Consider the following 26,221-nt stretch of genomic DNA (forward strand, 5'->3'; position numbering starts at 1 on the left):
AAGTTAATTAAATTAAATTATTTTTCCTAACTAAAAAAATTCAATTGAAAATCAACTATATCTATTTTTGATTTTTTTTTTTGCTCATTAAATTAATTAAACTCTACAAATACTAGGTCCCAACTCCCAATTGAAGCAGTGTTCAATCGAAATGTTCTAAACCCACGGTCCATTAATTTACTCCTAACAAATAAAATCCATCTCAATTTCTCTCCTCAACGGTCCAACTCTACTCCGTCCCCACCACTCTTCGTCGTCCCCTTCTCCTAATTCCCTGTCTTCGTAATCCGCACAGTCGAACCCAAAAATCCGATAACCCTGCCACCTGGAGGCTGGAGCTGTGTCGTTCAGGATTCGAGCTACCACGAGCCGGCTCTGCGAGCCAAACTGCTTTTAGCTCAGGTTTCTCGGCTCGGCTTTGCCTGTATTAATTTTTGACTTAATTAATCTATATATCAGACGGTTCAGATCGAATTCAGCTTTCTAGAGATTTCTAGTCGGGGTTATATTGAAGAATTTGGATTCCCAAAAGTAACTCAAATTTTGTGTTTAGACCCGGACTGTTCGATCTGCCTGGCACGAATATTAAAGAGTGACCTGCATTCCATCTCGACCGGATTGGCTCAACAGCTGATCGAACGGTGCTGATCTAAACTAAAAAAATGGGTTACCTTAGGGATCTTGAACCTGTATTGAAACGGTGGATACTTCTCTAGCTTTTTTGTTTTTGTTTTGTTTTTTGATATCTTGGCAGCCAAGGGTACTCTAGCTTTGTTTTGACGCTAGTTACAATCTATAGAATAAAAATTCCAATCCTGTCATATATAAATAATTTCATTCCCGCCTGCAATGAGCTAATTACATTTAACTTGAAGTGGTTGGTATCTGCAATTCTTCTAGTGTTCCTTATTTCTCAATTCTATGCTTAATTCTGTGGGGTTTATCTAAACCCTATTTGCATATGGTGTTGTTGTTCTTAAATAATCCATCTTTTATTTATTTATTTATATTTTTGCTGTTTCTACAGACGAAGATAGCATAGGAAAATGACCGATGTTTGCATTGAGCGACCTTTATTTGGGGGTGCGATTTCTTGCTCTTTCCCTACTAGATTTCAGGTACTTTAGAATTTTTCTTATTTACACCTATAATCTCTATATGTATCTTTCAAATTAAACCCTGCTATATATTTTATCAGCAATTAATCATCCAGATATAAAAAAAGTTGATTTTTGTTGCAAAAGAGTTTAAAAATGATTGAATTTGTGCACTAATTTTGATGTATTTTGACATGCAATGCTTTTCTCTTGATACAGGATGTGAGCAACATTCGTCAAGTTCCAGATCATCAGGTATATTTTTTGTGAAATTTCCTATTTTGGCGGGTACAAGGTCGTACCAACTGGTACCATACCTCTTAATGATACTGATTTTGAAACTGTTGCTTTTTTTTTTCATAATTTGTTTTATGTGACCGCCTCTCTTTGTAATGATGTTTATATGAAGTCGAAGTATCTTATTTCTAAGACTTAGTTTTTATATTGCTTTAATTTTAAAAAGGAGGTGTTTGTGGACCCCTCAAGAGATGAGAGCCTCATATTTGAGCTGCTGGATTTGAAGAATGAGGTGGCGGATCACGAGAGTGCCACCTGGTTTTTGCATGATCTTGCCGTTGAACAAGATGCAACAGATAACATGGTATATTAATTTTCAATTTCTAGATATTTTTTGTTCTTTTATTTGTTTCTGATTTTGTATATGAAAGCTACTCACTCAACTTTATTAGCCTCAATTTTATTCTAAAAAGTAGGATTAATTAAACCTAATTTTGGTCAATTCAGCTCCAAATTTTGCTCATTAGTTACCAAGACTGAATTTAATTGCAATATAAACCAACAATGGTCAGCAAATAAGGGACAGTTTCATATGTCATTAAATAAAAACATACGAGGAAAATATGATTGAATTGTTGTAGTAAATTTATCTGCTCCTTGTTTTGGTAATTCATTTCTTGACATTGTATGCCTATGATCGAAACAATGATAAAGAAATGAGTTCAATTTATTGGAAAAGAGATGAATAGAGATGATTTCAGTGTGAAAATGCTTGATCAGAATCATTATGAATTATATGAATTCATTGTTGTGAAGAAAAGAATAATCCATAATTTTCATCAAATTTACAAAACCTGCCATCAAATGAGATAGATGTGTAAGCAACAGAGTAAAAACTCAAACATAGTGGGGGCAAATAAGTAATTTTAATGGTGCATGTTGATTTCCCGCCAAATCCAACCATAAGTCACAATATTTCATAGGGTCCAAATTATCCTTTCAAATCATCTCAAATAAAATCATTTTCTGTTTGTTTTTTTGCTTCGATAAGAGAATTTCCCAAAATAAGAATTTCATTTCTTATTTCTTAAGAATCTCACTCCTTTGGATCAGACACTATATTTCAGCTTTTTCTTAAGTTCCTTGGTTGCCATGCATGTTACCATTTTTACCCTTGTCCAGGTGCTTGAGCATTCTGGTACTATGGAGCTTACTGGATTGCAATATGAAAATACACCAGTACCAGCTATGACTGCAGTGGGCCAACTGGTACAATTCTGTCTCTCTTTCTCTCTTACTGGTTTGTTTTGGTACCGACAGTGACTGGTCTGGTACCAGCATCTGGGACTAAAGTTCTTTGCTTGAGGTATACACTGATATTAACATATAGAGTGAGGCCATGGTACTTTGCAAAGCGTGGATTCATATCTTCGTTTCCAAAGTACAAACGGTCGATCCAAAACGCTCAACATGATCTCCATATGAAAATGTACTTGGAGATCAAATTTTATATTTTTAAAATTATTTTACTATTTTTTGTAGATAAGTAGAAAATCACTTAATCTAAAGATTCTGGACCATAAAAAAATAGTAAAAAAATTATAAAAAATATAAAATTTGGTCACTTGGTACATTTTTGTATGGAGATCATGTTGGTAGGTTCTGATTGACATAACACAGACCGATCCGCGCTTTGCGAAGTACCATAGCCTCACTCTTAAAATATATATACCTAATTAACTGCTATTCCTAATTTTTTTTATTTAGGCTATTTCAAAGGGGAGGCAAGGAAGAGGAGCAGAAAATATAGTGCGGGTAAATCAGTGCTATAGCTATTTAATTCTATTTTCCTTTTATTTACAAAAAAATAAAAATAACCAGAATGTCATCAATTAACTTGTGATATTAAATTTTTTTACAGGCGTATCTTGCAAATTTTCGTCTGAAGAATGTTTTGACTGACATGCTCATCACTGCATATGAACCCTTGCTAATAAAGTGAGTAGTTGTGCTTGGTTAAAAAATTAAGCCTTGTACCAAATTCCAGATAAACTGGTACAGATCAGGACAACACAAGGGTAGAGATTTTAACATATTAGTTTTGGCTTCATGCAGTGGACGTACCATATGCAGTTCTGTGATGATTCTATAGTCCATGTGCTACATTAAGCCAAAACTGCTCTATTAAAGTCTTTACCCAACACATAAGGCTTTCATTAATCCTCTGATAAAAACAAAGTGAAAGAATAAAAACTTGAACTCATTACCTATATGATTTAAGCTGAACTGAACCAAAGCATACTTAAGTGTAGTATATTTTGACAATAACATGAACTCATTATCTACTGCTAATTTTTTCCCTGTAATTTTTAATGTCTTTTATGACATGTCTAGAGTCTTGTTGTTTACTGGTAAGTAATATAACTTTTACACGTATTTATTTTATTTTACTATCTGTTTATTGTTATTTTTATGTGTCTGATATCTCAGCCCACTGAGTGAGAGTGCAAGATCAGTAGGAGCTGGTATTGCGGTACCAGCTGAGCATTCGGGATGCTTACCAGTACAAGAAGTTTTCAGACTGGCAGTTACAAGCTTCAAAGTTAATGATTGGAACCTCTTTGGTGGAAATGCAGGGGCATAATTGGGATTATTTGAAAGTTGAATAATTTGGGAGCAGGTTAAATTATTGATCTGACAATGCGCTTTTTTTTCCTTCTTTTTGCCATTTTTAAAACACTATTTTCTTGATCATGGAGTTTGCTTTTACAGCGTGAGTTGCAGTAATGTAATGTTCTTACTTTGTTATTATTCGTTTATTAACTTGGTGGTAGAATTAGTGGCTGTTTGAAAAAATATTTATCCATATGGGAAAATTATTGTGTACAGATTCATGGCAAGCAAAGAACTTGAATTTTCATATAAGAGCAAAATAAATTGATTGGTCAAATGATAATATACCTATAAGTCTATAAGGCCTAATGTTAGGTTGTAGTATCAATAAAAAATAAGAGGGTTACTCACAAAGGTTATTTTAATAATATTAAAAGAAATATTGAAAAAAATCAAATAGCATTAAAAATGAAAAATAAATTAGTTAGTATATACATCAACACGCGCGCACATAAACACAAGTTGTTTTTCAATAAGAGATGATAATCCGAACATGAATCAAAGAATTTAAATACCAACTCAACAATTTCCATGCCTCCATACCATTCATAAAAGGACCCCTAGAGCTGGGCAACGCACCTCTAGATAGTTTAACATTGTTATAGCCAACTTTTACAAGAAATAAATTCCTTATTCCGTTGCTACAATTAAGCATAAATATTGAGATTTTGGTATCACGCATTTAATTTTTGTATAAGAAGATGGGTTCTGAAAGATTATACCTTGGTAGCAAAAGAAATTGAGGGGCAAATTCCTGGCCAATATTTTTATAACAAGAAATTCACTGGCCTGGATTTTTCTTGGGCAAGAGAATAAGATACAAAAACATATTATGGATTTAATATGTTATGTTTTTTTTTTTTTTGGTTTCTATTTAATATGTTATGTTGAAGTCTAAAAATTCAATTTAGAATAAGGTGTCCCACATGGATAGTTAGTGATAGGCATTTGCTAAACCCGGAACGGGTAGAACCCCTTTTGCCCGGCCCGTACCCGTTACCCGTGGTACCCGTACCCGTTGCCCGGGTACAAACGGGTAGACGGGTACGGGTAATAAACGGACCGGATAACATGATTTAAAAAATAACCCGTTGTACCCGTACCCGTACCCGTCTACCCGCCAACCCGTACCCGCCTATCCGTACCCATCTACCCGCATACCCGTACCCATCTACCCGCATACCCGTACCCGTTACCCGTACCCGACCCGTTTCACTTCAAAAAAAATTGAATTTTTTTGAAAAAAACAGAAAAAAAAAAAAAAAAAAAAAAAACGGGCGGACCGGACCCGTACCCGGATACCCGGACCCGTACCCGTCAACCCGCAACGGGTACGGGTAATAAACGGACCGGATATAGGTTTTGGCCCAATTACCCGTCTACCCGTTACGGGTTTTACCCGTACCCGACCTACCCCTTTACCCGTCCTACCCGTTAGCAAATGTCTAGTTAGTGATACTGTCATTTTCCCATAGAGAACGGATTAAAGTTGCACAAGGTGCATCTGGGTTGAGAAATCTTTTTTTTTTTTTTTTTTTTAAATAAGGGTTCATCAACCCCGGCATTTTTTTTTTATTTAAATCAATTTTATTGGTGTATATTCCTATAGTTGGAGCCTTGATAGGGGACAGAGTTGTAAATTGCTCTTTTGCAATTCCTAAGTAAGAGTAATTTATCTTTATTAAAATAAGGTGGCAGTATTGCATCCTGCAAAATTTGACAATGACGGTCATTTGATATTTTTCTGAATTTCCACTCATGCATTCTCTGCATTTTTATTTTTGTTTAGCCTCAAAATAACAGAAAGAGATAGAGATGGATGCTTTACCTTTCATAATTGAGAGGCTATCAGAAATCCCCTTCAAAGATTTTTTTATCAAAGAACAGCCCTCATTACTTGGATAACCTTGATTTTATTGTAAAAGAGCTAGTCAAGGTCCAAAGATACATGAGATGGAGTGATTTTAAGCAACAGCCCGAGGATCAAAAGCAGGTCTTAATTAAGGGACTGAGAATAACAGTGCGCAAAGTTGGGAAGTTCATGAGTGATATTCATGCACATTTTGACACCCATAAGGCCATTGATGAACTGGTAAAGGAGTGGGGGGACATCCTGAATATTATTGCTGGTATTGTGTATTGCTGTTATGTGCTGAAGGCGAATCAAGCAGAGAAAGAGTATGCTCTTGAGGAGGTTTACGGGGAAAATTTTGAAGAGTTAGAAGGAATTAATAACATATCTGTCTTGTTAGATGATCCAAACACAGGGTTGGAAGAGCGGGAGAGCCTACAACTCTTCCTCTTGAAGGCATTTCCTGTTCTGACTGAGAAGAGTGAAAATTCGAATAAGGAAACATTTTTACTGGAGTTGTCTAAAGAGCTGGAGAATCTCCCTCAACTGATTTGTAAGGCATGCCATGGTTTATGTCTAGCGTTGGTTTTAGTAGTCTCCTTTCATTCAAAGAAACAATCAACGATATATGGAAGAAAGTGAAAGATGAATTGGATGCATTCAAAAATGATGACAATATATTGTTGAACATCATGAACTACTGCTATGAGGATTTACCGTACTTTCTCAAACCGTGTTTTCTCTATTTACCATGTTATCCCAAAGGCTATGAGATCCCCTCAAGATCTCTAACTAATATATGGATTGCTGAAGGTTTTATTTCAACAGAGAGAAAAGAGGAGACTGTAGAGGAGACAGCATACAAGTACCTCGAGCAACTTGTGAAAAGGTACTTTTAATTATTTATCAAATCACACATTTCAGTATGTCTATGCATGGAATTTTCAAGTCTTGCTTCACCCATCCATGATGAAAATAAATATTCTTTAAACATACTTATAGGTCGTTGGTAGATGTTTAAATTTTTGTTGTTGTTTGTATAGGTCCTTGGTTGCTGTTTCGAAGAGATCCTTCTTTGGTTCAATCAAGTATTGTTGTGTAAATCCTGCTATCCATAAATTTGTCATCGATCAATCTAACAAGGAGGGCTTTTTGGTTGCTAACCCAGATGAGAGAACGATTGAATCCCTGTTTCGTGTAGCAATCCACAGTAATAACAACTGTCATTATGGAGAACTTGATATTAATCATATCCATTCCTTTTTGGCATTAAATTATAATCAAAACATTTTTAAAAATGCTAGATTTATCGGAGTGTTGGAATTGTTGGGTTCCACGGTACCATACGCAACAATACCAAATATGACCTTCTAACGTTATCTCGGCTTGAGATATACTAGCATAGATACACTCCCAGAAAATATAGAGGTCATGCAGAATCTTCAAACATTGGATGTTATAAATACAAACATAAAGACCTTACCTGAATCCCTATGGAATATCTCAGCACTTCGTCATGTATATGTGGTGGTCCGGCCCGAAATTAAGGGCCCGCCCCCAATAGCCGAAATAACTTCTTTACAAACATTAAAAACAGCTTTTCTTCCCGAATCATGGATGGGTAGATGCCCACAATTCCTGACCAGCCTTAGGAAGTTGTCCCTTTCAAATCCGGATGGTCTAGACTGGAAATCCGTTTCTAATCTACTTAACCAATCGGTTAATCTCCTATCATTGACAATAAAAGGCGACTCTGTGTCATCCGAGTTTGTCGATATGAGGGCATATTCAAATCTTGAGACTTTGAGATCAGTTCGGTTAGAGGGAAAGTGGAGTTGCAGGAACCTTTTCATAGATGATGTCAAGTTCCCACCAAATCTTACCAAGCTCACTCTAAAGAGTCTAGTTTGAAGAACGATCCCATGCCGCGGCTAGAGATGGTTAAAATCGTGAAATTTCTAAGCTTACAAGACGGAGCATACACAGGTAAGCAAATGACTTGCTCGACAAAGGGAATTCTGTGTCTGCAATCCTTATAAATTCTGAAATTGGAAAAATTGGAGAAATGGGTGGTGGAAGAAAACGCTATGTCAAAGCTTAGAACAGTAGAACACTATGTGTTGTTCAATGCGACAAACTCAATAACCTTCCCGAGCGGGAGCATGTTACTATACTGCTGTCTTTTAGATACTTGAAATGCTTCTTTGCTTCTCTCTCTCTCTCTTTGTGCGTTTCTTTGATCTATGTGTTCCTGTTTTGATGTATGTATGCTGTTTTCTGTTATGAGTGTGTAAGTGTGTAAATTATAAAGATATTAAAGGATGAGTGGACGGATGTTGTATTTCTTTAATCTTTGATGTTTCATATTTTAACAAATTCAGATGCTACGTAAATCACGTGCGACATAATAGAAAGGTTTATTTATCATTTTACAAAGCACAAGTTTCTTGTGCCTTTGTTAGACAAGCATCTTCCACCTCAGACCTCTAAATTTTTTCAATTGATTATTTTATTCATAACACTAAAAAAGAAGAAGCTAAAATCAGTACGTAGAATCATTTTTTATTTTAAAAATGATAAAACGGGTCCGGATCCCTGAAGTAACCCAATTTTTGAGTTTCGAATTGAGACCGTCTGATTAGAATCTGTCGTTCGAGATTGTTTCGCGATTCGAATTCATCTCTAAGGATGTGTGTGCTCCAATTCGGATAGATTATTATGAATTCGAATCGGACGGTCTGATTTAAAACCCAATCTTTGAGTTACTTCACTGCATCTGAACTCCACAAAAAATTTAGGGTTGTGTACGGTAGGTTTCCTCGCGGCAGATGGCCAGAAGTCAGAACGCTTATTTTCTGTTTTGCTATTTTTGAAATTTTACGAGAATGATGATATTCATTTTATTTTTATTTTTTTAATGCTATGAATAAAAAAGTTGTTTCTTCCAGGGGTCAAATTTGAAAATTGCTTGAATTAAAAAATAGCAGAGGGTCAAAATGAAAGTTGGGTTCAAGCAGTATAGGAAATAAAAATCCAGTGCGCACGACACACATACCTCTTTTATCTGCCCAAAATTAAAAAAAACCTAACTAGAGGAGAAGTATTAATGCAGGGCAATTTTGACTCATGCGATTAGATTAGCGATTTGAATTACTAAACCCCCTATTATAATTTCGATTGCTCTCTGAACTTTGAAGGGATCATACGACTGTATTTTATTAGCGACCATTGTTAATTTCTAAAGCGCAGGAACCTGTCATGCCATTAGAATATTAGCTATTATGGTGTTTTCATGAGAAAATTAGAACATTTTGATTTCATTTTTCATGCCTAATTTAACCCAATCATCCCTTGATTAGATAGCAAAGCTCAGTATATATAACCCAAAACGCCTGAAAGTTGCAATTCAAATCGCAAACCTTGTCAGATTAGGGTTATGGTCTTATCAAGTTTGCACCAAATTTTATTATTTCAATTTGGAATGCTTACACATTTTATAAAATAATTCGGATTAATATTTCGGTTTAAAAATCTGCCACACATTTATATCACACTTGATTTGATAACAATTTTAAAATTTTGATATCTAAAAAAATAGATATACATATAGTTTTCCATTTTATTTCTATAATAAGTAGAAGATGTCAAAATTTTGGTGGGCCGCCAAAATACATAAGAGTGCTGATTATACAGAAATGGAATTTGCTGGGGAAAGAATACAGGCCGTTAAGCCCATTCTTTTTAAACAACTGCATTTCCGATTCAGTAAAACTTCGATAAATTTTCTATCGGATAATGTAATTCAATTTACTGAATTAAATTCTTCAGACTTTTTTTGTTTTTTGTTTTCCCGATAACCCACTTCTCTCCTCCCCCACTCACTCCATCTGATTCTTCAATTCGATGGCGCTGTCGTTAGCGCCTCTACCTCAACCAAGCTCATCCTTAGCGCCATCTCAGCGTTTTAGAAGCTCCACATATGTCATCGCTACTCCAAACAGATGCTCTGTCCCTAGAGCGGTCAGTGCTTCCTTTTTTTTTTTGGTATTTAGATTACCACTCAAAGGAAGGAAAAATTTCATAATCGAGGTTTACAATTTGTATCACCTTTATCTTTAGTTTAAACTAGGTCGGAAATAATGTGGATGTTTCTTTTGCCAAATAGAAGATCAGGCGGTAACTGATTTTAACTGAGACTTGTGCTTAATTTATATAGTTTCCTTTTTATTATTGCTTGTATGTAACCTCCTAAGGTTGATGATTTGATGCTAACAGTGGAATTTGACTACTCATATGTATACGACCTAATTGGTTATATTCATAACCTCTTGATTTTGTACTAAATTTTACTTAGATATTTTAATTCTGCAATATAGGATGCTGAAATATGAATGTCACAGTAAAACTGTAAAAGGCATCATCTGTTGATATACATATCTAAGTCTAACTGCTGAAATTGATTTGATTTATCATGTACAAAAATGCAAGAAAAAAATAATCTTTTCCACTTTTTTCTTTTATTGTACACTTAAAAATATGCTTTCACCTGACAGACTGCTGCTACATCATTAGATCGGTCTTCTAAAGGGAAATCTGATTTCTCTATATATGTACATGGAGTACCAAACAATGAAGAGTTCAATTGGGATAATTTGGAGTCAGATATAAATTATTGGGCAAGGCCTCTACGACCAGTTCAGGTATAAGGTGTGCTTATACATGAAATACATTCCTCTTTGAACTTAAGTAGCTTACTAACTAGGGTATAATTGTAATTTTCATCAAAATCTTTTGCTTTGTAGTGGTACCCTGGCCATATAGGCAAAACTGAGAGAGAGCTCAAAGAACAGTTAAAACTTATGGATGTAGTTATTGAAGTTAGAGATGCAAGGATACCTTTGGCCACAAGCCATCCTATGGCAAGTCTTCTTTCTCTATATTAATTCTTTTTACATATATAACCTTCAAGGATCTCAAATTTTCTCATAAAATGTGCTTTTAGAAAACTATTATTCTCATGTAACCTTAATTTTCGTTATATCCTTTGTACGGGGAACTATAATGTGCCATTTCATGGTGCTTTTATGTTTGAGGTCATTAGTGCAAAACAAAATACTGAAATTATATTAAATGTGTAGATGGATAAATGGCTTGGAAACCGAAAAAAAATTCTGGTTCTGAATAGAGAAGACATGGTTTCTAAAGCAGACAGAAATGCATGGGCTTCTTACTTTGCAAAGCAAGGGGTGAAGGTTATTCTGGCAAATGGACAGCTAGGAATGGTAGTGACCTTAGTACTTCATTGTACTCTATTGTTCCATGAGGAGGGTTCAAATGCCTCCATCATGCCTCAACTTTTTAATTTTCTAATAACAAAATTTATAGAACTTGTATATCAAAATAAAACCAGTAGATGTTATCTATATTACTTTCTCTACATGCACATAATTTTTTTTTTATACGAATCAATAAGCTGAAAATTCAATGTTCAGAATTTATCCATAATCCCATAACGATGTATTTTAGCAAATTCTTGATATCGTCAAAATAAAGTTGAATGTCATAATCTTTTATATATGCATAGAGAAAATAATATAGATCAAATCTAACGGATTTATTTTGATATTTGAGTTTTAAATTTATGTTATTAACATCTAAAATATGGAGGCATTTGAACCCTTCTCTTCTTCCATCTATCTCAATAATTAATATTTGTGTAAATTTGATATGAAATTTTAGCCTGATGCTATTTTAGGGTGCAATGAAGCTAGGTAGGCTTGCCAAGTCACTAGCAAGTGACGTGAACGTCAGAAGAAGAGCCAAAGGCCTCCTTCCTCGACCTGTACTCCTTTTCCCTTTCTTTTACTGTTACAATCGATTCAATTTATGAAAACAACCCTAAAATTTTGCATCTCCTATATAAAGTCAGTAAAGTGCCAAAGTTTCAATTTGCGTCCCTTTGGTTCCTTCTATCATTCTTCAATCTTCAAAACTGGCTTAAGACTCATTCCTGGTCAGCAATATAATCTTGTTTCTTAGTTTATATATCTGATTGGTATTGATGACAGGGGCACATGTATAAATTCTGAATGCCTTTTCCACCCGTAAAAGATCATTTTTGTAATTTGCGCAGTATGTCATGGACTTGAAGAAGTTAGGCTTTCCAAGTTACTTTTACAATTTACATTTGTTTAATAAATAAATATTTATGGTGGGATTATCTTAGTTAGATTTTAATTTATGCTATTTAACTATTTAAGTGAATAACTTGTTATATAGGTTAGGGCTGGCATTGTGGGTTATCCAAATGTGGGCAAATCATCTCTAATTAATCGCTTGCTTAAACGAAGAATGTGTCCAGCTGCTCCAAGGCCTGGTGTCACCAGAGAACTCAAGTAATGTTTTTTTGCTTTTAGGTTTGTTAAAAATTACCAATGGATTTTGCCTTTTCTAGGAGCACTGAACATTTCTTACATTTGTAACTAACAGCCAACAATTTTATTTCAAAAATAAACGCCCATTGGTTAGATTATTGTGGAAAAGGCATGTCTGTTTGATGTTAATAATCCTCCCACTTACGTATTTTCTTTTTCTAAGCCCAAATTTGACCAAATTTGATTGAGATCAAAACAAATCAAGTGCATTGAATGTTAATTCTTTGTGTATGTAGAATTAAACTCTTTTTAACTAAGGACTTTCTAGAAAAATTAAGAACCAAGTGGATTTAGATGCCTTTATTTCTGGATAAGAAGCATATTTAAATGTTAGTCTCTAGATTTTGATCTATTGCATGGGGTTAAACTGAGAAAGGCAGGGGAAATTTAGTCATATTTTTGTGTTGATTGATTTTGGACCCTAATGGTCTCAACTGTACAACTAAAAGCCATGTGTGATTTTCAAAAAGCACTTCTTTTTTTTCTTGCTCAAATTGCATTATGAAAAAAATGTTAACTGGATTTGAATAACAATGGAGCAGGTGGGTCCATTTCGGCAAGGACCTAGAGTTACTAGACTCACCTGGAATTTTACCCATGCGAATAAGTGACCAGACTGCTGCTATTAAACTTGCTATGTGTGATGATATTGGTGAGAGATCATATGATGTTGTTGACGTCGCAGCCATCCTTGTACAAATTTTAATCAAGTTGCCTACAGTTGGTAGGTTTATAAAGATTACCAATATTTCCATTTGAGTGAGGCTATAGTACTATGCATACCGCAGATTGGTCCGTACTACGAATCAATATTTTCTTTTTCAAAGTCTAAATAGTCGATCTGAATTGTTTAAACATGATTTCCATATGAAAATGTACTTGCGGACTAAATTCTACATTTTTTAGAATTTATATTATTTTTTAGATAGGTAGAAAATCACTATTTTTGAATGGTCTAGAATCTTTAGATCAAGTGATTTTCTAACTATCAAAAAAATAGTGAAAAATTCTGAAAATTATAATATTTGATCAACAAGTACATTTTCATATGGAGATCATGTTGAACGATTCAGATTGATTGTTGGGACTTTGAAAATAGAGATATTAATTCATAGTACGGACCTATGCATGCCATGCATAGTACCATAGCCCCACTCTTTTATATTTTTCATATACTAAGATTGGATGGTAGTTCTGTATTATGCTTTTAGGTACTTGTAAAACTCAAACTATTACCTCTTAGAGTAGATCTATATTCTATCTTGAGTGAGCCTATGGTAATATGTATTACAAATTGACTGGTGCTATTACGAATTGAGCAAACTTTACATTATTTTTAATTTTTTACTTTTTTTTTTAAATATGTAGAAAATAATTGCTTTTGGATGGTTTAAAATTTTCAAATTAAACAATTTTCTACCTATCTAAAAAAATAGTAAAAAAATTCTAAAAAATGTAAAATTTAGTCTACAAGTACATTTTCGTATGTAGATCACGTTTAACGGTTCAGATCGACTATTTGGACTTTGGAATTGAAAATATTAATCCGTAGTGCGGACCAATCTGTGCTATGCATAGTCCCATAGCCTCACTCTTTTCTCTTTGTTATGTGGGTTTTCAGTAACTTGTAGAGGTTTGTTCATTTTTAGGTATAACTCTGCTGTGCAATATCTACGTGGTTATTTATTTATTTTGTTAAAGCTAAATTGAATTTAATAAGATTCCTGAGCACTAAATATTCTAATTTCCATAATATGTAAAGAGAAATTAAATTACATTTCTTGATTTGAACAGGTCCTGGAGCACTTTCAAAACGTTACAAGCTTGATCTAGAAGGAGATTGTGGTAGAACGTAAGCATCTTTATAATACATGAAATTAAATTAAGGTCATATTTATATCTGTTCTTAATATATTAACTGAAAGTAAATTCTTGCACAGATTTCTTGATAAAGTTGCATCACAAGTGTTTGGTGGAGATGTTAATCACGCAGCTTTTCGTGTATTATGTGATTTTAGAAAAGGAAAATTTGGATGGGTAGCCCTGGAAAGACCTCCTAGGTAAAACCTCATTGTTAACTTGCTGTGTTAATTTTTTAATTTACAGTGAACTTCACAAAAATTTCTCCAATTGTATCTATATAACTAAATGGAATGCACAACATAACCTTCTAATGCCAATTGTTACTTTGTTTTTTAGGTTATGAGGATATTTTTTAATGGTCCTCAAGGGGTCTATTTATTAGTGAATTATAAGTTTATTATGATCTTATCATCTGTATACAGCACTGTATTCCATTCTTAGTCTTTGAACATTTTTTAATTTACAGTGCACATTGTTAACTTGTTGTGTTAATTTTTTTTTGAGGAGGGTTCCAATGCCTCATCTTTTTCATACCTCATATTTTATATCTTCGTTTTCAAAATTCAAATTGTCGATCCGAACCGTTCAACATAATATTTATACTAAAATATGCATGGAGATGAAATTTTATATTTTTTGGAATTTTTTTACTATTTTTTAAGATAGGTACAAAATCACTGTTTTTGAACCGTTCAAAAAACAGTGATTTTCTATCCATCTTAAAAGATAGTAAAAAATTTCCAAAAATTATAAAATTTCATCCCTAACTATATTTTAGCATATATATCATGTTGAACGGTTCGGATCGACAATTTAAACTTTGAAAACAAAGATATAAAATATGAGGTATGAGAGACATGAGGCATTGGAACCCTCCTCTTTTTTAATTTACAGTGAACTTCACAAAAATTTCTCCAATTGTATCTATGTAACTAAAAGGAATGCACAACATAACCTTTTAATGCCAATTGTTACTTTATTTTTCAGGTTATGAGGATATTTTTTAATGGTCCTCAAGGGGTCTATATAGTGCTGGATTTCAAGTTAGTTTGTCAGTTTTGGTTTACAATTTTCATGTGTTTGGCATTCCTAACATGTAAATGAAGAGGTTAAACTAATTGGATTTAGTCAAAATCATGCTCCCAATATTGTGTCTATATTATTTATTTTTCTTTTCCTTTCTTTTTGGAAACGAAAACTAATTTGGATTTGGAATCGGCAGATACCAAGTGTGGTTGGCAAATTGCAAGTTTTGCCAGAACCTTTGGGCCAGCACTCTTAATCTAATCCAGTCAGTCAGCTAATTGATTGTAGTTCAAGAAACCCAACCCATTAGTTGGCATAGCATTACTTTCAGGTCAGCACAGGCGTCGTAGATTTTGTAGCTTATGTTAAGAAATATGTACGAATTTTGTTTTTTAAAATGGACATGCTGGAGCCCGAGAGCAGTTTTGAAACTTGAAAATTTCAGCTCCCAAATAATTTATGGTGTTTTTGGAGGCCCAATTCAGTTATATCTCGGTTGGTCTACAAAATTGAATATAAATTAGTCTGGTTGGTTCATTTTTCTTGAAAATGACACATGTTAGATAGTTTAACCGGGCTTTTGCCGTACATTACTTTCATGTTTAGTCAAATTTATTTTAGATTACGCGATGTGTCGCATCAAACGACCCTTAAAAAGTAGATGAAGCTTCAATTTTTGGATTTAATTTCCACATAATGTTAAAAATATTTTAAAGATATATTAAAAACTTGCAAAACATTTCTTTCACCAACATCAAACATTAGTTTTCTAAATTCCCTTTACTCTTCTCAATCCAAACAAATAAACAATCGCCTGAAGCTTTAAACCAAACCAAAGCCTTCAGGCGAAATCTCCTTACATCCAAAAAGCAAACCAAACTATATTGACCATTAATGTCTCCGTTCATGCCAGCAACCTGTTGCATTATTCCAATTTCCAACTCTTCCATTATATCATTCTTTCTCCTTTTAGAGGTCGCAACAGAACATATTTGCTCTACTAAAAAAGCATTGTCAATTTATATTTATTCCAAGATTTTGACCCTTAGATTCCAAGATTTTGAAAGTAATAACAAAAGGCCTTGGATGCGTAATGGATCTTGAAGAACTATTTCCGCATCTCCCTGATCAAAACCTCCTACATTAGGATTACTTGTTAATGGTTGATCAAGCTTGATGGATTCACCTTCTGAAACAAGCAGCTCTGGCCCTGGAGGTATAACATCAACCGATGGATGTCCATCTAACGCATCAACTACGGTTATTTACAAAGCACACCCTCAACCTTAATAAGTATACGATTTGGTCCCTCAATTTTATAAATTTATGTATGGGTCCTGTCATCACATATCCGTACCAGTTGGGAACTGTCCCTGGTACAACACCTAATAGTAAAAAGTAAAAACTGACAAACAAAACAAGGTTAAAATAACTAAAAGAAACATAATATGAATTTTAAGCATTGTGCATTTACAAGATAACTGTATATTCTTTTTGAACAACTTTTAGCCCCTTATTTTCCCTCTGCCTTTTATTTTCTCAATGCTTCTTAGAATAGTTGAAGAACCCGGGCCGAAATGAGGCTTTCGGATGAAGTTGAGAACAATTGAAACATGATTTCACATTTGAGGCTTTAACTATGCTGACTTTTTTTCTTAGTTCAGAATTGCTGAAAGATTGAATAGGGCTTAATTGCACATGATTAGTCTCTCAACCTAATTACTGGTAATTTCCCATTATACAACCAGAACCTAGAATAATTTGGATAACACCAAGTATAAAAGTTAGAGATAAAATATTCTTCACTGGGCACTTTTCAGTAACAAATATATAACAATATAAATACAATAAAACAGAAATAATTGGAGAACAAACCTCATATCCGTACCAGTTGGGAACTGTCCCTGGTATCGACCGGTACCAAGGAATTCACACAAAGCAAGCAAGAAGAGTACAAGGATAATTTATGTTTAGAAAGGATAAGATGGCCCCAAGTCAAGGTCGGTACACTAGCAGGTGCAAAGATAGACCAGATAGGCCCCTTCTCATCTAATTATCTGAAGACTACAGTATGACAATGGGATATCTGACTTTTAATTAAACTCGTGATAATTTGAAATCCAACAATAATCTCTTTTTTTATTTATCTATATAAATAGGCCCCTTTTCATTACTGAAACGTCAAGTACAAACTAAAACACTACAATTTTACCCCCAAAACCTTAACCTTGCTAAAATGAGCACACCTCGTTCATTCTAAAACATTTTTAAGAAAACAACAATATTTTAACAGCAGCACAAGGCATTCAGTAAATAGGAAAAATGTCACAATTCTATAACAAAGAGTTTGATTTTAAGCCAAGTTATTCTCAAGCCGCCATCAGCATTGGCATTTCACCGCCATAATGTTCATACATCAAGCTCTCTTAAGGAGACAAGCTTAAATTCAACAATAATCTAATACCCGTTAGAACCGAAATTGGTGAACATATTACCTTCTCCAGTCATGATCGAAGCAAAATCGGTGCTAGCAGCTCTTCTGCTTGAGTGTCTTGCACATCGTCTTCTTTCTTCCGCTTCCGCTTCCGCTCGACTTTCTCCCGCGAAAATGATATTTGAGGTAAAACGATTGACGAGAGAGAGAAGGCAATGCGAGGGAAAATGAAAATTCAGTCTGACTGAATAGATTTTTTCCCACCAATTTTAACATAGACGGGAAAGAGATGGGAAAAATGGTGGGGAGTTTTGGGGCAGAACGGTTCGGGGAATATTAACTCAATCCCACTTAATTTCCAGTGGGTTTTTGTCTACCGAACACGCCCTTACAGAACTTCAATTCCATTATCAATTTCTTTTCTTCTATTTGGTTACAATATTAACCACGCTTCCATGGGAAGTTCAACAAAAATAAACTAGATCTTTCAACTTACAGAAAAGCTTGTTCGACATCAGCCTTTTTTTATTCAAGATCTACAAAATTTCTTGCTCTTGTTCCAGGGTGAAAATTGACTGTCACACAAGCATAAACTAAAAAAAAAAGGCTAAAAAGAGAAAAACAATTGACCAGATTAATGCTTCTTATCTTTTGGTGGCAGATCCTTCTTAACGGATGAAGAATCTAGCTCTTTGGGTGCAGACCGCTCAGCATTTCTACAATCATCAGCAAAATTCAAAATCAAAGTGATTATCTAAAAGGCAGCATAATAGAGCTACATAATACAAAATTAAGCTGGTCTTATTATATAAAAAAGTTCTGAATATGCAACCTCTATCCATTGGAATCATCTATCTAATTAGCTTGCCGTCAACTACATAATATTCCACCAGATCGATACCAGAACATATCTGCTATAATAATATGCACAACAAGAAGCTGAATCTTCGAAAGAAAGCTTCCTCCTGTTTTAGCATCCCGTTCCTGGCTTTGCACTTTACTTGAAACAACAAAGAAATAATAGAAAATAAAGTAAAAATCAAAGAAGATGAATTACTTGACAGCGGAGGCAGATTCTTCCTCGAGCCACTGTCGGATCTGACGCACGTTCCGACGAAATATCGTCGCCGACTGCTTCACATCACTGCGCAAGAGCATCACCACCGTGCCTACTCCAACCACCGTCAGAATAAAATTTGTCAGTGCCATGTCTCCTAAAACCCTTGCTCGATCCCTCAATTCCTTTTCCCAATTCAAAACGAACAAGAAACAAGTTCCAAGTTAGTGTTATAAAATGCAGTTTTCATGCGGTATGCGGAAGGCCACCACATACCGCATATACGGTATACGGCTGCATATGCGGATTTTTATGCGGACTTATATATGCGGATTTTAAAATAAGAATTAATATATGATTTGTATGCAAAACTATAATTTGTGTACATTAGAGGCATATCTAAGATAAGAAAGGAAGCATCTAATAAATGATTGATATTATGTAAAACTTAACAAATAAGAGGACTATACAACCAATGTTGTAAAATGCGGTTTTGTTTATGCATGCGGAAGGTCACTGCATACCGCATATGCGGATTTTAAACTATGTATGAATTTATTTCCACTCAAAACATGCAAATATTCCCATTAAAAATAACTTGTGTCACATGTCAGAGGAAAGAGTTACATTAATTCCAGCATATTAAAAATCATTTTTAAAACCAAATTTCAATTCAATCATATCCATATGAATATTAATGCTCAGATAAATTCACACATAGATCTCCACATAAATTTGAACGTAAATTCAGTTTAAAATACAACTAAATTGTCAAATTAACCAACTAGAGCACAAACATCAAACACAACACAAACATCAAGTAACCAGATGCAAACAATTATTTAATTGAGACTCAGTGAATCAGTGATAGAATCGCATGATGTCAGATGCAAATATGAAATAATTGCATGATTAAAAATTAATATGCTTGTTTAAACTTTAAATTAATGGTCAATACAAGGGTTATTTAGACTTGATTAACCCAAACTTCCCGCCTATATACTATAAAGGTCAGACAGACGAGAATGCAAATTAAAAGGAAAAAAAAGATGAAATATTAAGCCTCAGTTACAGAATAGCTAAACCAAACAATCCAAATCTAGTGACAGAATCGCTAAACAAATTCAATTCAGTGAAATACCTGGAGAAGAGACGGTGATGCGCTGTGAGGAGAGAGGCGACGGCGGACAGTGGAGAGGAGCCGCTTGAGAGGCACCGGAGGAGGGAGAGGCGCCGGAGGAGATAGAGGCGATCGATTTTGGAGAAGAGACGGCTATGATTTTGGTTAGGTTAGGTCTGAAATCTGAATGAGAGGAGCGATATTTGAGAATTGAGACGGCTCACGGCTATGCGCGAAGAGTGCGTATCCCTGTGATATCTCACATTTTGCGTGATCGACGTGTCCGGTGCCTATCGGGGATAGCGCAGGGGCCAGTATTATTTGTGCTTCGAGATTCGTGTAGAACGCATTTGAACGTTTCAGATTTTCATATCTATGCTTGGTGCAGCCAGAAGATTGACTATTCAATCCTTAATTCATTTTTGGTTGAAAAATGTAGTATCCGAAGAAATATTTACATCATAGGTTACTGATTTTAAAGTAGTTGTACTATCACCTTATATATTATAAATTTTTATTCAATTTTAAATGATTGCGGACTTTACAATTCACGAAGAAATTATTCTCATCTTCTAATTCTACATTTCTATGTACACTGGTCTCCATTTGTGCAGTTCTTGACAGAGTCATTTTTTTTCTTTTTCTGCTGTTGTTGTAATCTATTTCTAGCTGTGGAGTGATGATTGTAGCATTAGAGCATAGTCTTTGCAATAACAGCAAAGTCCTTGAATTAATACATTATAGAATATTACATTTGGGATGCATCTCTCCTGTGCCATCCAATCCCACAAGTGGAGAGCATCATTACTAGTAGATTTTCCATAAAACCAAGCACACAAAACCAACGACCAATTTATTATTACGATAAGAGAACAAAAATGAAAATTTTACAAAGTGTCCTTATATTTCAAAATATAGAACAAAATATCATTCTTTCAAAAACTTTAACAAAATGCTCTTGTGAATCCTACTTGTTTCCACTCTTTTCCTCCCTGTTTATTCTCTCTATTTACTCTCATCTAATTCTTTTATTCTAAATCATTTATACAAATAAAAAATATAAGTTATTCAAAACTTAAATAAAATCACAATTGTATATTTTATATAAGTAAAGAATATGTGAGAGTAAAGAAGGAGGGAGGAAAAAATAGGTAACAAGTGAGGGTCACAAGAGTATTTTGTTAAGAATTTTGAAATTATTGTATTTTGTTTTATATTTTGAAAAAGAAGAGCAATTTGTAAAATTTCTTGAATAAAACTGGCCATTGAGACAGTACAAGGTTACAAATAACACAAACAACACAACCGGCAAAATTCTCAATCCAATATACTCAAAATTTTCTCAAAAGCATACATTTCAACTAAAATAAAGTAAGAAAGCACACGCAAATTGGAAGAGAATTTCTCAATTCACGAGCTTCATATTAATTATGCTCGTAATACACGGAATTTTTTTTTTTTTTAAGGAGAAAACCCGTAGGTATTTTTCATTAACTTTAAAATAGAGTTCCAATAATTTTACAGTGACATAACTGAAAAAACAAAAATAATCCTAAGATAAACTAAAGAGAAAGCAAACAACATAATTGAAAAAACATAAAGTAAAACTAGGATCCTTCTATGTCTCTGAATAGCGAACAAAGCTGGGCGAATTGGTAACATTCTTGCTGTGCCTATGACATTCTCTCTCTAAGTCTCTATTTACCAGTATGCGCTAAGGCTCAAAATTTACTGGTACGTCGCAACAGTAACACTGGTACGAGCCTGGAGACACGAGACACTACTCAGATAACTCCCAGTAGTGTCTATTTATCTCCTGTTTCATAATCCCGAAGAGTACACTATAATTCAAGGGATTTTGAACCACACGGAGGTGGACATCGTCGGAGTCGGAGCAACCGGCAGAGTTGAGCGAATGTCTTTCGATTTCATGGTCTCCGCTTCCGATCAGATACGCGATGTGTCACAACCCAGTTCTAATTTGGGGATAGCCGTTTGTTATTTGAACAATTTAAATAAACTGCGGGACGAGAAAGGAGGAGCGGGCAAAGAGGGCAGCAGTGCGGGCAATTTTATTAAAGATACTGTATCGCTGACAGTGGGCCCAGAAGTAAAGAATGGAGCAGAGAGACTACAACAACTGACAAGGGGTCCCAAGGATCAGTTTTAACTAAGAATATCAGTGAGAGCACGCAGAAGAGGCTAGAAGTCAGTTAGAGAATTTGTTAGTTGGTTAAATAAACGGGTCGGATCCTGAAGCTTAGGTGTCACTCTGACATGCATTAGCAAGATCCAATAGTTTGATTTTAGATCCAATTCTTGTAATTGTGTCGCCTATAAAAGGCAAATTCATGTAATGGTTTGGATTATCCAAGAAATAAAGAAATTCAGAGTTTCACTCTTTCTCTTATCGTGCGAGGCTATTTTCAGCTAAGTTCGATCTTACTTCTCTATTGTGCAATTGGAATTTTTTAGTTTCAATTGAGACTGGAATTCCATTGTCAGGTTTCAGGACTTGACAAATTGGTATCAGAGCGGTGATCTCAACTGGGGAAAGCTGGTGCGCGCTAAGAAGAAGCGGCCGATGGCTGGTAGAACAAGAAGCAGTGCCACAGGTGATGAAGACGACCACCTGGAGCTGACAGATATCACAGAGAGAGTTGCCAGGATGGAATCTAAATCAGAGGCATCGCAGCGAGAACTGAGTAAAGCTCAACGGGACCTTGCTGGTAGGCTCGAGGCTAATGAAGTGAAGATGGATCGTATGACAAAGATGCTGGAAACGATCATGCTGTCAAAAAACTGGGAAAAGGGAGAAAACAGCGCAAACACAACTAGACCAAACGAGGATAAGGCAAAGAAAGGCTCCGAAAAGCTCATTAATCTCGAAAAGGAGGATGATTCTAAGATCGATCAGCAAGGTGAATTCAACTCTCAAATTCAGAAATTTTTTCTTCCTCGTATGGACTTTCCTTCTTTCAATGGGGAAAGGGCAGTAGAGTGGATTGAGGATTGTGAACAGTTTTTTGAGCTGTATCAAGTTCCAGATGAGTACAAAACGAGAATGGCCACTATGAACATGATTGATGATGCCAAAGAGTGGTACAGATCTCTACAAATTGCCAAAAAAACCCCCCCCTGGCCAAATCTGGTAGATGAAATACTGGAGTTCTTTACAGACAATTCGGGTAATCCAATCGACCAGTTCAAACAAGTCAAACAGTATGGCAAGGTGAATGAATATGCAAAGGAGTATATGAGAGCTAGATCCAGATTGATTTGTAGAACACAGATTTCAAATGAAGATTTCTTTGTAGGGTCTTTTATTAGTGGGTTGAAAGAGGAAATAAGAAACAACTTGGATTTGTTTGAACCTTCTACATTAAAGGTTGCAATCAAACTGGCTAAGAAAATAGAGTTAACTCTAGAAGGGGGGAGCAGAAGAGTACATTACAGCCAAAAACCAGTAGTTCAGCAGGGACAAAAGAGTAGTGAAATGATTGTGAAGAAATGGGATGGCAACCACAACAGAAACCAATTTCCTAAAGGCAACCAGTCCACCATGACCACTGAACAGAAAAAGAAGTTGGGGCTGTGTTTTAGATGTTTGGAGAAGTGGCATGTAGGGCATAAATGCAACCCAAAGATATTAAATACAATGGATAGTGAGGAAATTGTAATTGAACAAGAAGAAGAGATGCAAGAATCAATGGCAGTAGTGGGAGAGGGAGAAGAATCTGAAGAGGAAGAACAAGCCATGATAACTCTATGCACCCATGACAATCTACAAGCACAGATTGCCAAAACTTTCAAATTCAAAGGCTATATTGGTGAAGTACCAGTTTGTGCCCTCATAGATAGTGGGAGTACACATTCTTTTATAGATCCTGAACTAACATGTGCCTTGAATCTGACAACTACCCAAACTGAGCCTATGAGTGTAAATATAGCTAATGGCACTCAAATGAACTCAAATCAGATTTGTAAAAACCTCAAATTTTCCATACAGAAGCAGGAGTTCCAAATGGATATGAGAGTAATGAAGGTGCCTGGGTATGACCTTATTTTGGGCATTGATTGGCTTGCAACTACTGGTGAGATGACAGTAGATTGGAGGAAGGGTTTAATGCAATTCAACTACAAGGGCAATCCTGTGAAATTGCAAATTAAAGAAGAAAGGGCTGAAGTGAAAGTGTGTGAAAAATCTGTGAATGTGGAAAAAGAACAGAAGAAGAGAAATCAGGTTCTCATAGCACACCTTTTCTGTGTGAATGCACAAACGAAGGAAGAAGGACAAGATTGCCCCTTGGAAGTTAGAAGGATACTGGAGGAATTCAGTGGGGTTTTTGAAGAACCGGTAACTTTACCTCCCTCTAGAGAAATTGACCATAAAATTCCTCTCAAACCTGATGCAAAACCAGTATCTCTTAGACCTTATCGATTCTCTTATTTCCAAAGATTGGAAATAGAGAAAATAGTGGAAGAATTGTTAAGGAATTCTTTCATCCAACCCTCTTCTAGCCCCTACTCCTCACCGATATTGCTGGTTAAGAAGAAGGATGGAAGTTGGCGCATGTGTGTTGATTACAGAAGGTTAAATGAGAACACAATCAAGAACAAATTTCCCATACCGATTATCGATGATTTGTTAGATGAGTTGAAGGGAGCCCAATACTTCTCAAAATTGGATTTGAGGGCTGGATATCATCAAATCAAAATGTGTGAAGAAGATAAGTTCAAAACAGCATTTCAGACCCATGAAGGGCATTATGAGTTCAATGTGATGCCGTTTGGCCTCACCAACGCACCAGCCACATTTCAATGTTTGATGAACTCAGTTTTTAAACCATTTCTCAGAAAGTTTGTTTTGGTGTTTTTTGATGATATACTCATCTACAGCCCTTTCCCGTGAAAGATTCTCAATGTGATGTGTTTTGATGATATAATAACACATTAAATATGTGTTATTATATTAAAAATAAATATGCTTAGATTCTGAGTTATTGATCCCGGTTCAAAAGTCACTTCTAGGTAATACAAAAAATATTGTGATCATTCTAGTACATTTAAATTATAAAAAATTGTATCTATTTTGACATATGTTGTTTTCCGGAGTTTACCCTTTCCCGTGAGTCAGGAGTCAGGAGATAACGGAGTCGAGAAAAAGACAACTATGTCCCTAATCAATTAATGCCACAGGTACCCTACCAAAAAAAACAACATATATCACAAATGTCTTTGTAAATCAATGCCCTCCAATTAGTCGACAGTATAAGTTCCGAAATTTTTACAAATATCCAAAAAAATACTAAATTACGAAATCTATCCAGTTTTTGAATGAATTTCAAAAAATACCCCTTCCGGTTACCAAATAACCGGATATTGATCTTCTTTCCGGTTACCCAATACCCGGATATGGGAAAAATGTCTGGTTACTTGGTAACCGCAAAGTTGAATATATTTCTGGGTCCGGTTATTCAATTCTCGGAAAGTTTAGGCAGAGGGAGAAAGAGAGAAAGCGTTGTTTGTTTAGTTTTTTTTTTTTTTTTTTAAAAAAAAAATTAAAAAAAATTTATTTTTTGTATTGAAATATTAGAAATGTTGAATATATTTCTTTGAAAATAGATTGAATAAATATAATTTGATTTATTAGAAAGACTGCAACAAATAATCCGGATCAATATTTTTCAGGTCGAATTTTTAGCTACTGTAAGAAAAATTAATATATTTCTTTATGTGTTATTGGAAAAATATAAATATGCTTAGATTCTGAGTTATTGATCCCGGTTCAAAAGTCACTTCTAGGTAATACAGAAAATATTGTGATCCTTCTAGTACATTTAATTTATAAAAAGTTGTATCTATTTTTGAAAAAACACAAAAACTTTAAGTTATTTAATGATTGATCTTAAAAAAAAATTCTCAAAATAGATACAATTTTTTATAATTTAAATGTACTAGAATGATCACAATATTTTTTGTATTACCTAGAAGTGACTTTTGAACCGGGATCAATAACTCAGAATCTAAGCATATTTATTTTTTTTCCAATAACACATAAAGAAATATATTAATTTTTCTTACAACCGCGAAAAATCCGGCTTGAAAAATGTTAATCCAAATTATTTGTTGCAGTCTTTCTGATAAATCAAATTATATTGTATTCCATCTATTTCAAAGAAGTATATTCAACATTTCTAATATTTCAATACAAAAAATAAAATAATTTAAAAAATTTCTGTTTTGTAAAAAAAAAAAAAGACAAAAAAGAAACAAACATTGGGCCACGCCATTTATGGATCCGGTTATTCAATTAACGGACAAAAGCCATATTTTTGGTTACCAAGTAACCGGACGTTATTTCATTTCTGGGAATTGGGTGACCGGAAAGAAGATCAATATCCGGTTATTTAGTAACCGGAAGGGGT

The 26,221-nt window shown here is 34.7% G+C and overlaps 4 protein-coding genes and 1 long non-coding RNA gene across 10 annotated transcripts; 3 read left to right on the forward strand and 2 right to left on the reverse strand.

The window, feature by feature from the left end:
- Window positions 1-223: 223 nt before the first annotated feature.
- On the forward strand, window positions 224-4,170 carry LOC144575775 (ran guanine nucleotide release factor, putative (Mog1/PsbP/DUF1795-like photosystem II reaction center PsbP family protein)). 4 transcript variants are annotated; one of them, XM_078326012.1, is made up of 8 exons: window positions 224-424; window positions 1,028-1,118; window positions 1,317-1,352; window positions 1,561-1,698; window positions 2,517-2,603; window positions 3,102-3,149; window positions 3,256-3,332; window positions 3,825-4,170. In XM_078326012.1, the coding sequence occupies exons 2-8, from the start codon at window positions 1,047-1,049 to the stop codon at window positions 3,976-3,978; spliced, it is 612 nt and encodes a 203-aa protein (XP_078182138.1). In that variant the 5' UTR covers window positions 224-424; window positions 1,028-1,046; the 3' UTR covers window positions 3,979-4,170. The 4 variants fall into 4 exon arrangements, with proteins under 4 accessions (XP_078182138.1, XP_078182136.1, XP_078182135.1 ...); XM_078326010.1 differs by having other exon boundaries at window positions 331-424; window positions 1,034-1,118; XM_078326009.1 differs by lacking the exon at window positions 224-424 and adding an exon at window positions 754-877.
- A 5,500-nt stretch (window positions 4,171-9,670) lies between these two features.
- EMB3129 (GTP-binding family protein) lies at window positions 9,671-15,302 on the forward strand. Of its 2 annotated transcripts, none has more exons than XM_078326008.1 (10): window positions 9,671-9,879; window positions 10,413-10,559; window positions 10,662-10,778; window positions 10,998-11,141; window positions 11,615-11,701; window positions 12,139-12,254; window positions 12,836-13,017; window positions 14,088-14,145; window positions 14,234-14,353; window positions 15,144-15,302. In XM_078326008.1, exons 1-10 carry the CDS (start codon window positions 9,763-9,765, stop codon window positions 15,148-15,150), a joined length of 1,095 nt encoding a protein of 364 aa, XP_078182134.1. In that variant the 5' UTR covers window positions 9,671-9,762; the 3' UTR covers window positions 15,151-15,302. The 2 variants fall into 2 exon arrangements, with proteins under 2 accessions (XP_078182134.1, XP_078182133.1); XM_078326007.1 differs by lacking the exon at window positions 15,144-15,302 and adding an exon at window positions 14,493-15,140.
- LOC144575778 (uncharacterized) lies at window positions 9,984-10,463 on the reverse strand. Its single transcript, XR_013518526.1, has 2 exons — window positions 10,337-10,463; window positions 9,984-10,306 (listed from the first exon to the last, which is right to left on the reverse strand). It is a non-coding gene; the product is annotated as an uncharacterized LOC144575778 (long non-coding RNA).
- A 2,772-nt stretch (window positions 15,303-18,074) lies between the features above and the next one.
- Window positions 18,075-20,012, reverse strand: LOC144575969 (uncharacterized). Of its 2 annotated transcripts, XM_078326242.1 has the most exons (3): window positions 19,815-20,012; window positions 18,674-18,858; window positions 18,075-18,332 (listed from the first exon to the last, which is right to left on the reverse strand). In XM_078326242.1, the coding sequence occupies exons 2-3, from the start codon at window positions 18,823-18,825 to the stop codon at window positions 18,251-18,253; spliced, it is 234 nt and encodes a 77-aa protein (XP_078182368.1). In that variant the 5' UTR covers window positions 18,826-18,858; window positions 19,815-20,012; the 3' UTR covers window positions 18,075-18,250. The 2 variants fall into 2 exon arrangements, with proteins under 2 accessions (XP_078182368.1, XP_078182367.1); XM_078326241.1 differs by lacking the exon at window positions 19,815-20,012 and having other exon boundaries at window positions 18,674-19,071.
- A 1,696-nt stretch (window positions 20,013-21,708) lies between these two features.
- Window positions 21,709-24,705, forward strand: LOC144575281 (uncharacterized). The gene is made up of 2 exons (XM_078325376.1): window positions 21,709-21,956; window positions 22,299-24,705. The coding sequence occupies exons 1-2, from the start codon at window positions 21,709-21,711 to the stop codon at window positions 24,703-24,705; spliced, it is 2,655 nt and encodes an 884-aa protein (XP_078181502.1).
- Window positions 24,706-26,221: the final 1,516 nt, after the last annotated feature.

This window comes from Carex rostrata, chromosome 24 (assembly GCF_964058835.1).
Source record: "Carex rostrata chromosome 24, lpCarRost1.2, whole genome shotgun sequence".
In the NCBI taxonomy this organism is placed as follows: Eukaryota; Viridiplantae; Streptophyta; class Magnoliopsida; order Poales; family Cyperaceae; genus Carex; species Carex rostrata.

Coding starts and splice junctions, on each gene's coding strand:
- LOC144575281 (XM_078325376.1), top strand. CDS start 21,709: ATGTCTTTCGATTTCATGGTCTCCGCTTCCGATCAGATACGCGATGTG. Junction 21,957..22,298: donor ACAAGGGGTCCCAAGGATCA/GTTTTAACTAAG, acceptor TTCCATTGTCAG/GTTTCAGGACTTGACAAATT.
- LOC144575775 (XM_078326012.1), top strand. CDS start 1,047: ATGACCGATGTTTGCATTGAGCGACCTTTATTTGGGGGTGCGATTTCT. Junction 1,119..1,316: donor CTTTCCCTACTAGATTTCAG/GTACTTTAGAAT, acceptor CTCTTGATACAG/GATGTGAGCAACATTCGTCA. Junction 3,150..3,255: donor GAGCAGAAAATATAGTGCGG/GTAAATCAGTGC, acceptor ATTTTTTTACAG/GCGTATCTTGCAAATTTTCG.
- LOC144575969 (XM_078326242.1), bottom strand. CDS start 18,825: ATGGCACTGACAAATTTTATTCTGACGGTGGTTGGAGTAGGCACGGTG. Junction 18,333..18,673: donor GAATCTGCCTCCGCTGTCAA/GTAATTCATCTT, acceptor TGATGATTGTAG/AAATGCTGAGCGGTCTGCAC.
- EMB3129 (XM_078326008.1), top strand. CDS start 9,763: ATGGCGCTGTCGTTAGCGCCTCTACCTCAACCAAGCTCATCCTTAGCG. Junction 10,560..10,661: donor GGCCTCTACGACCAGTTCAG/GTATAAGGTGTG, acceptor TTTGCTTTGTAG/TGGTACCCTGGCCATATAGG. Junction 13,018..14,087: donor AATCAAGTTGCCTACAGTTG/GTAGGTTTATAA, acceptor TGATTTGAACAG/GTCCTGGAGCACTTTCAAAA.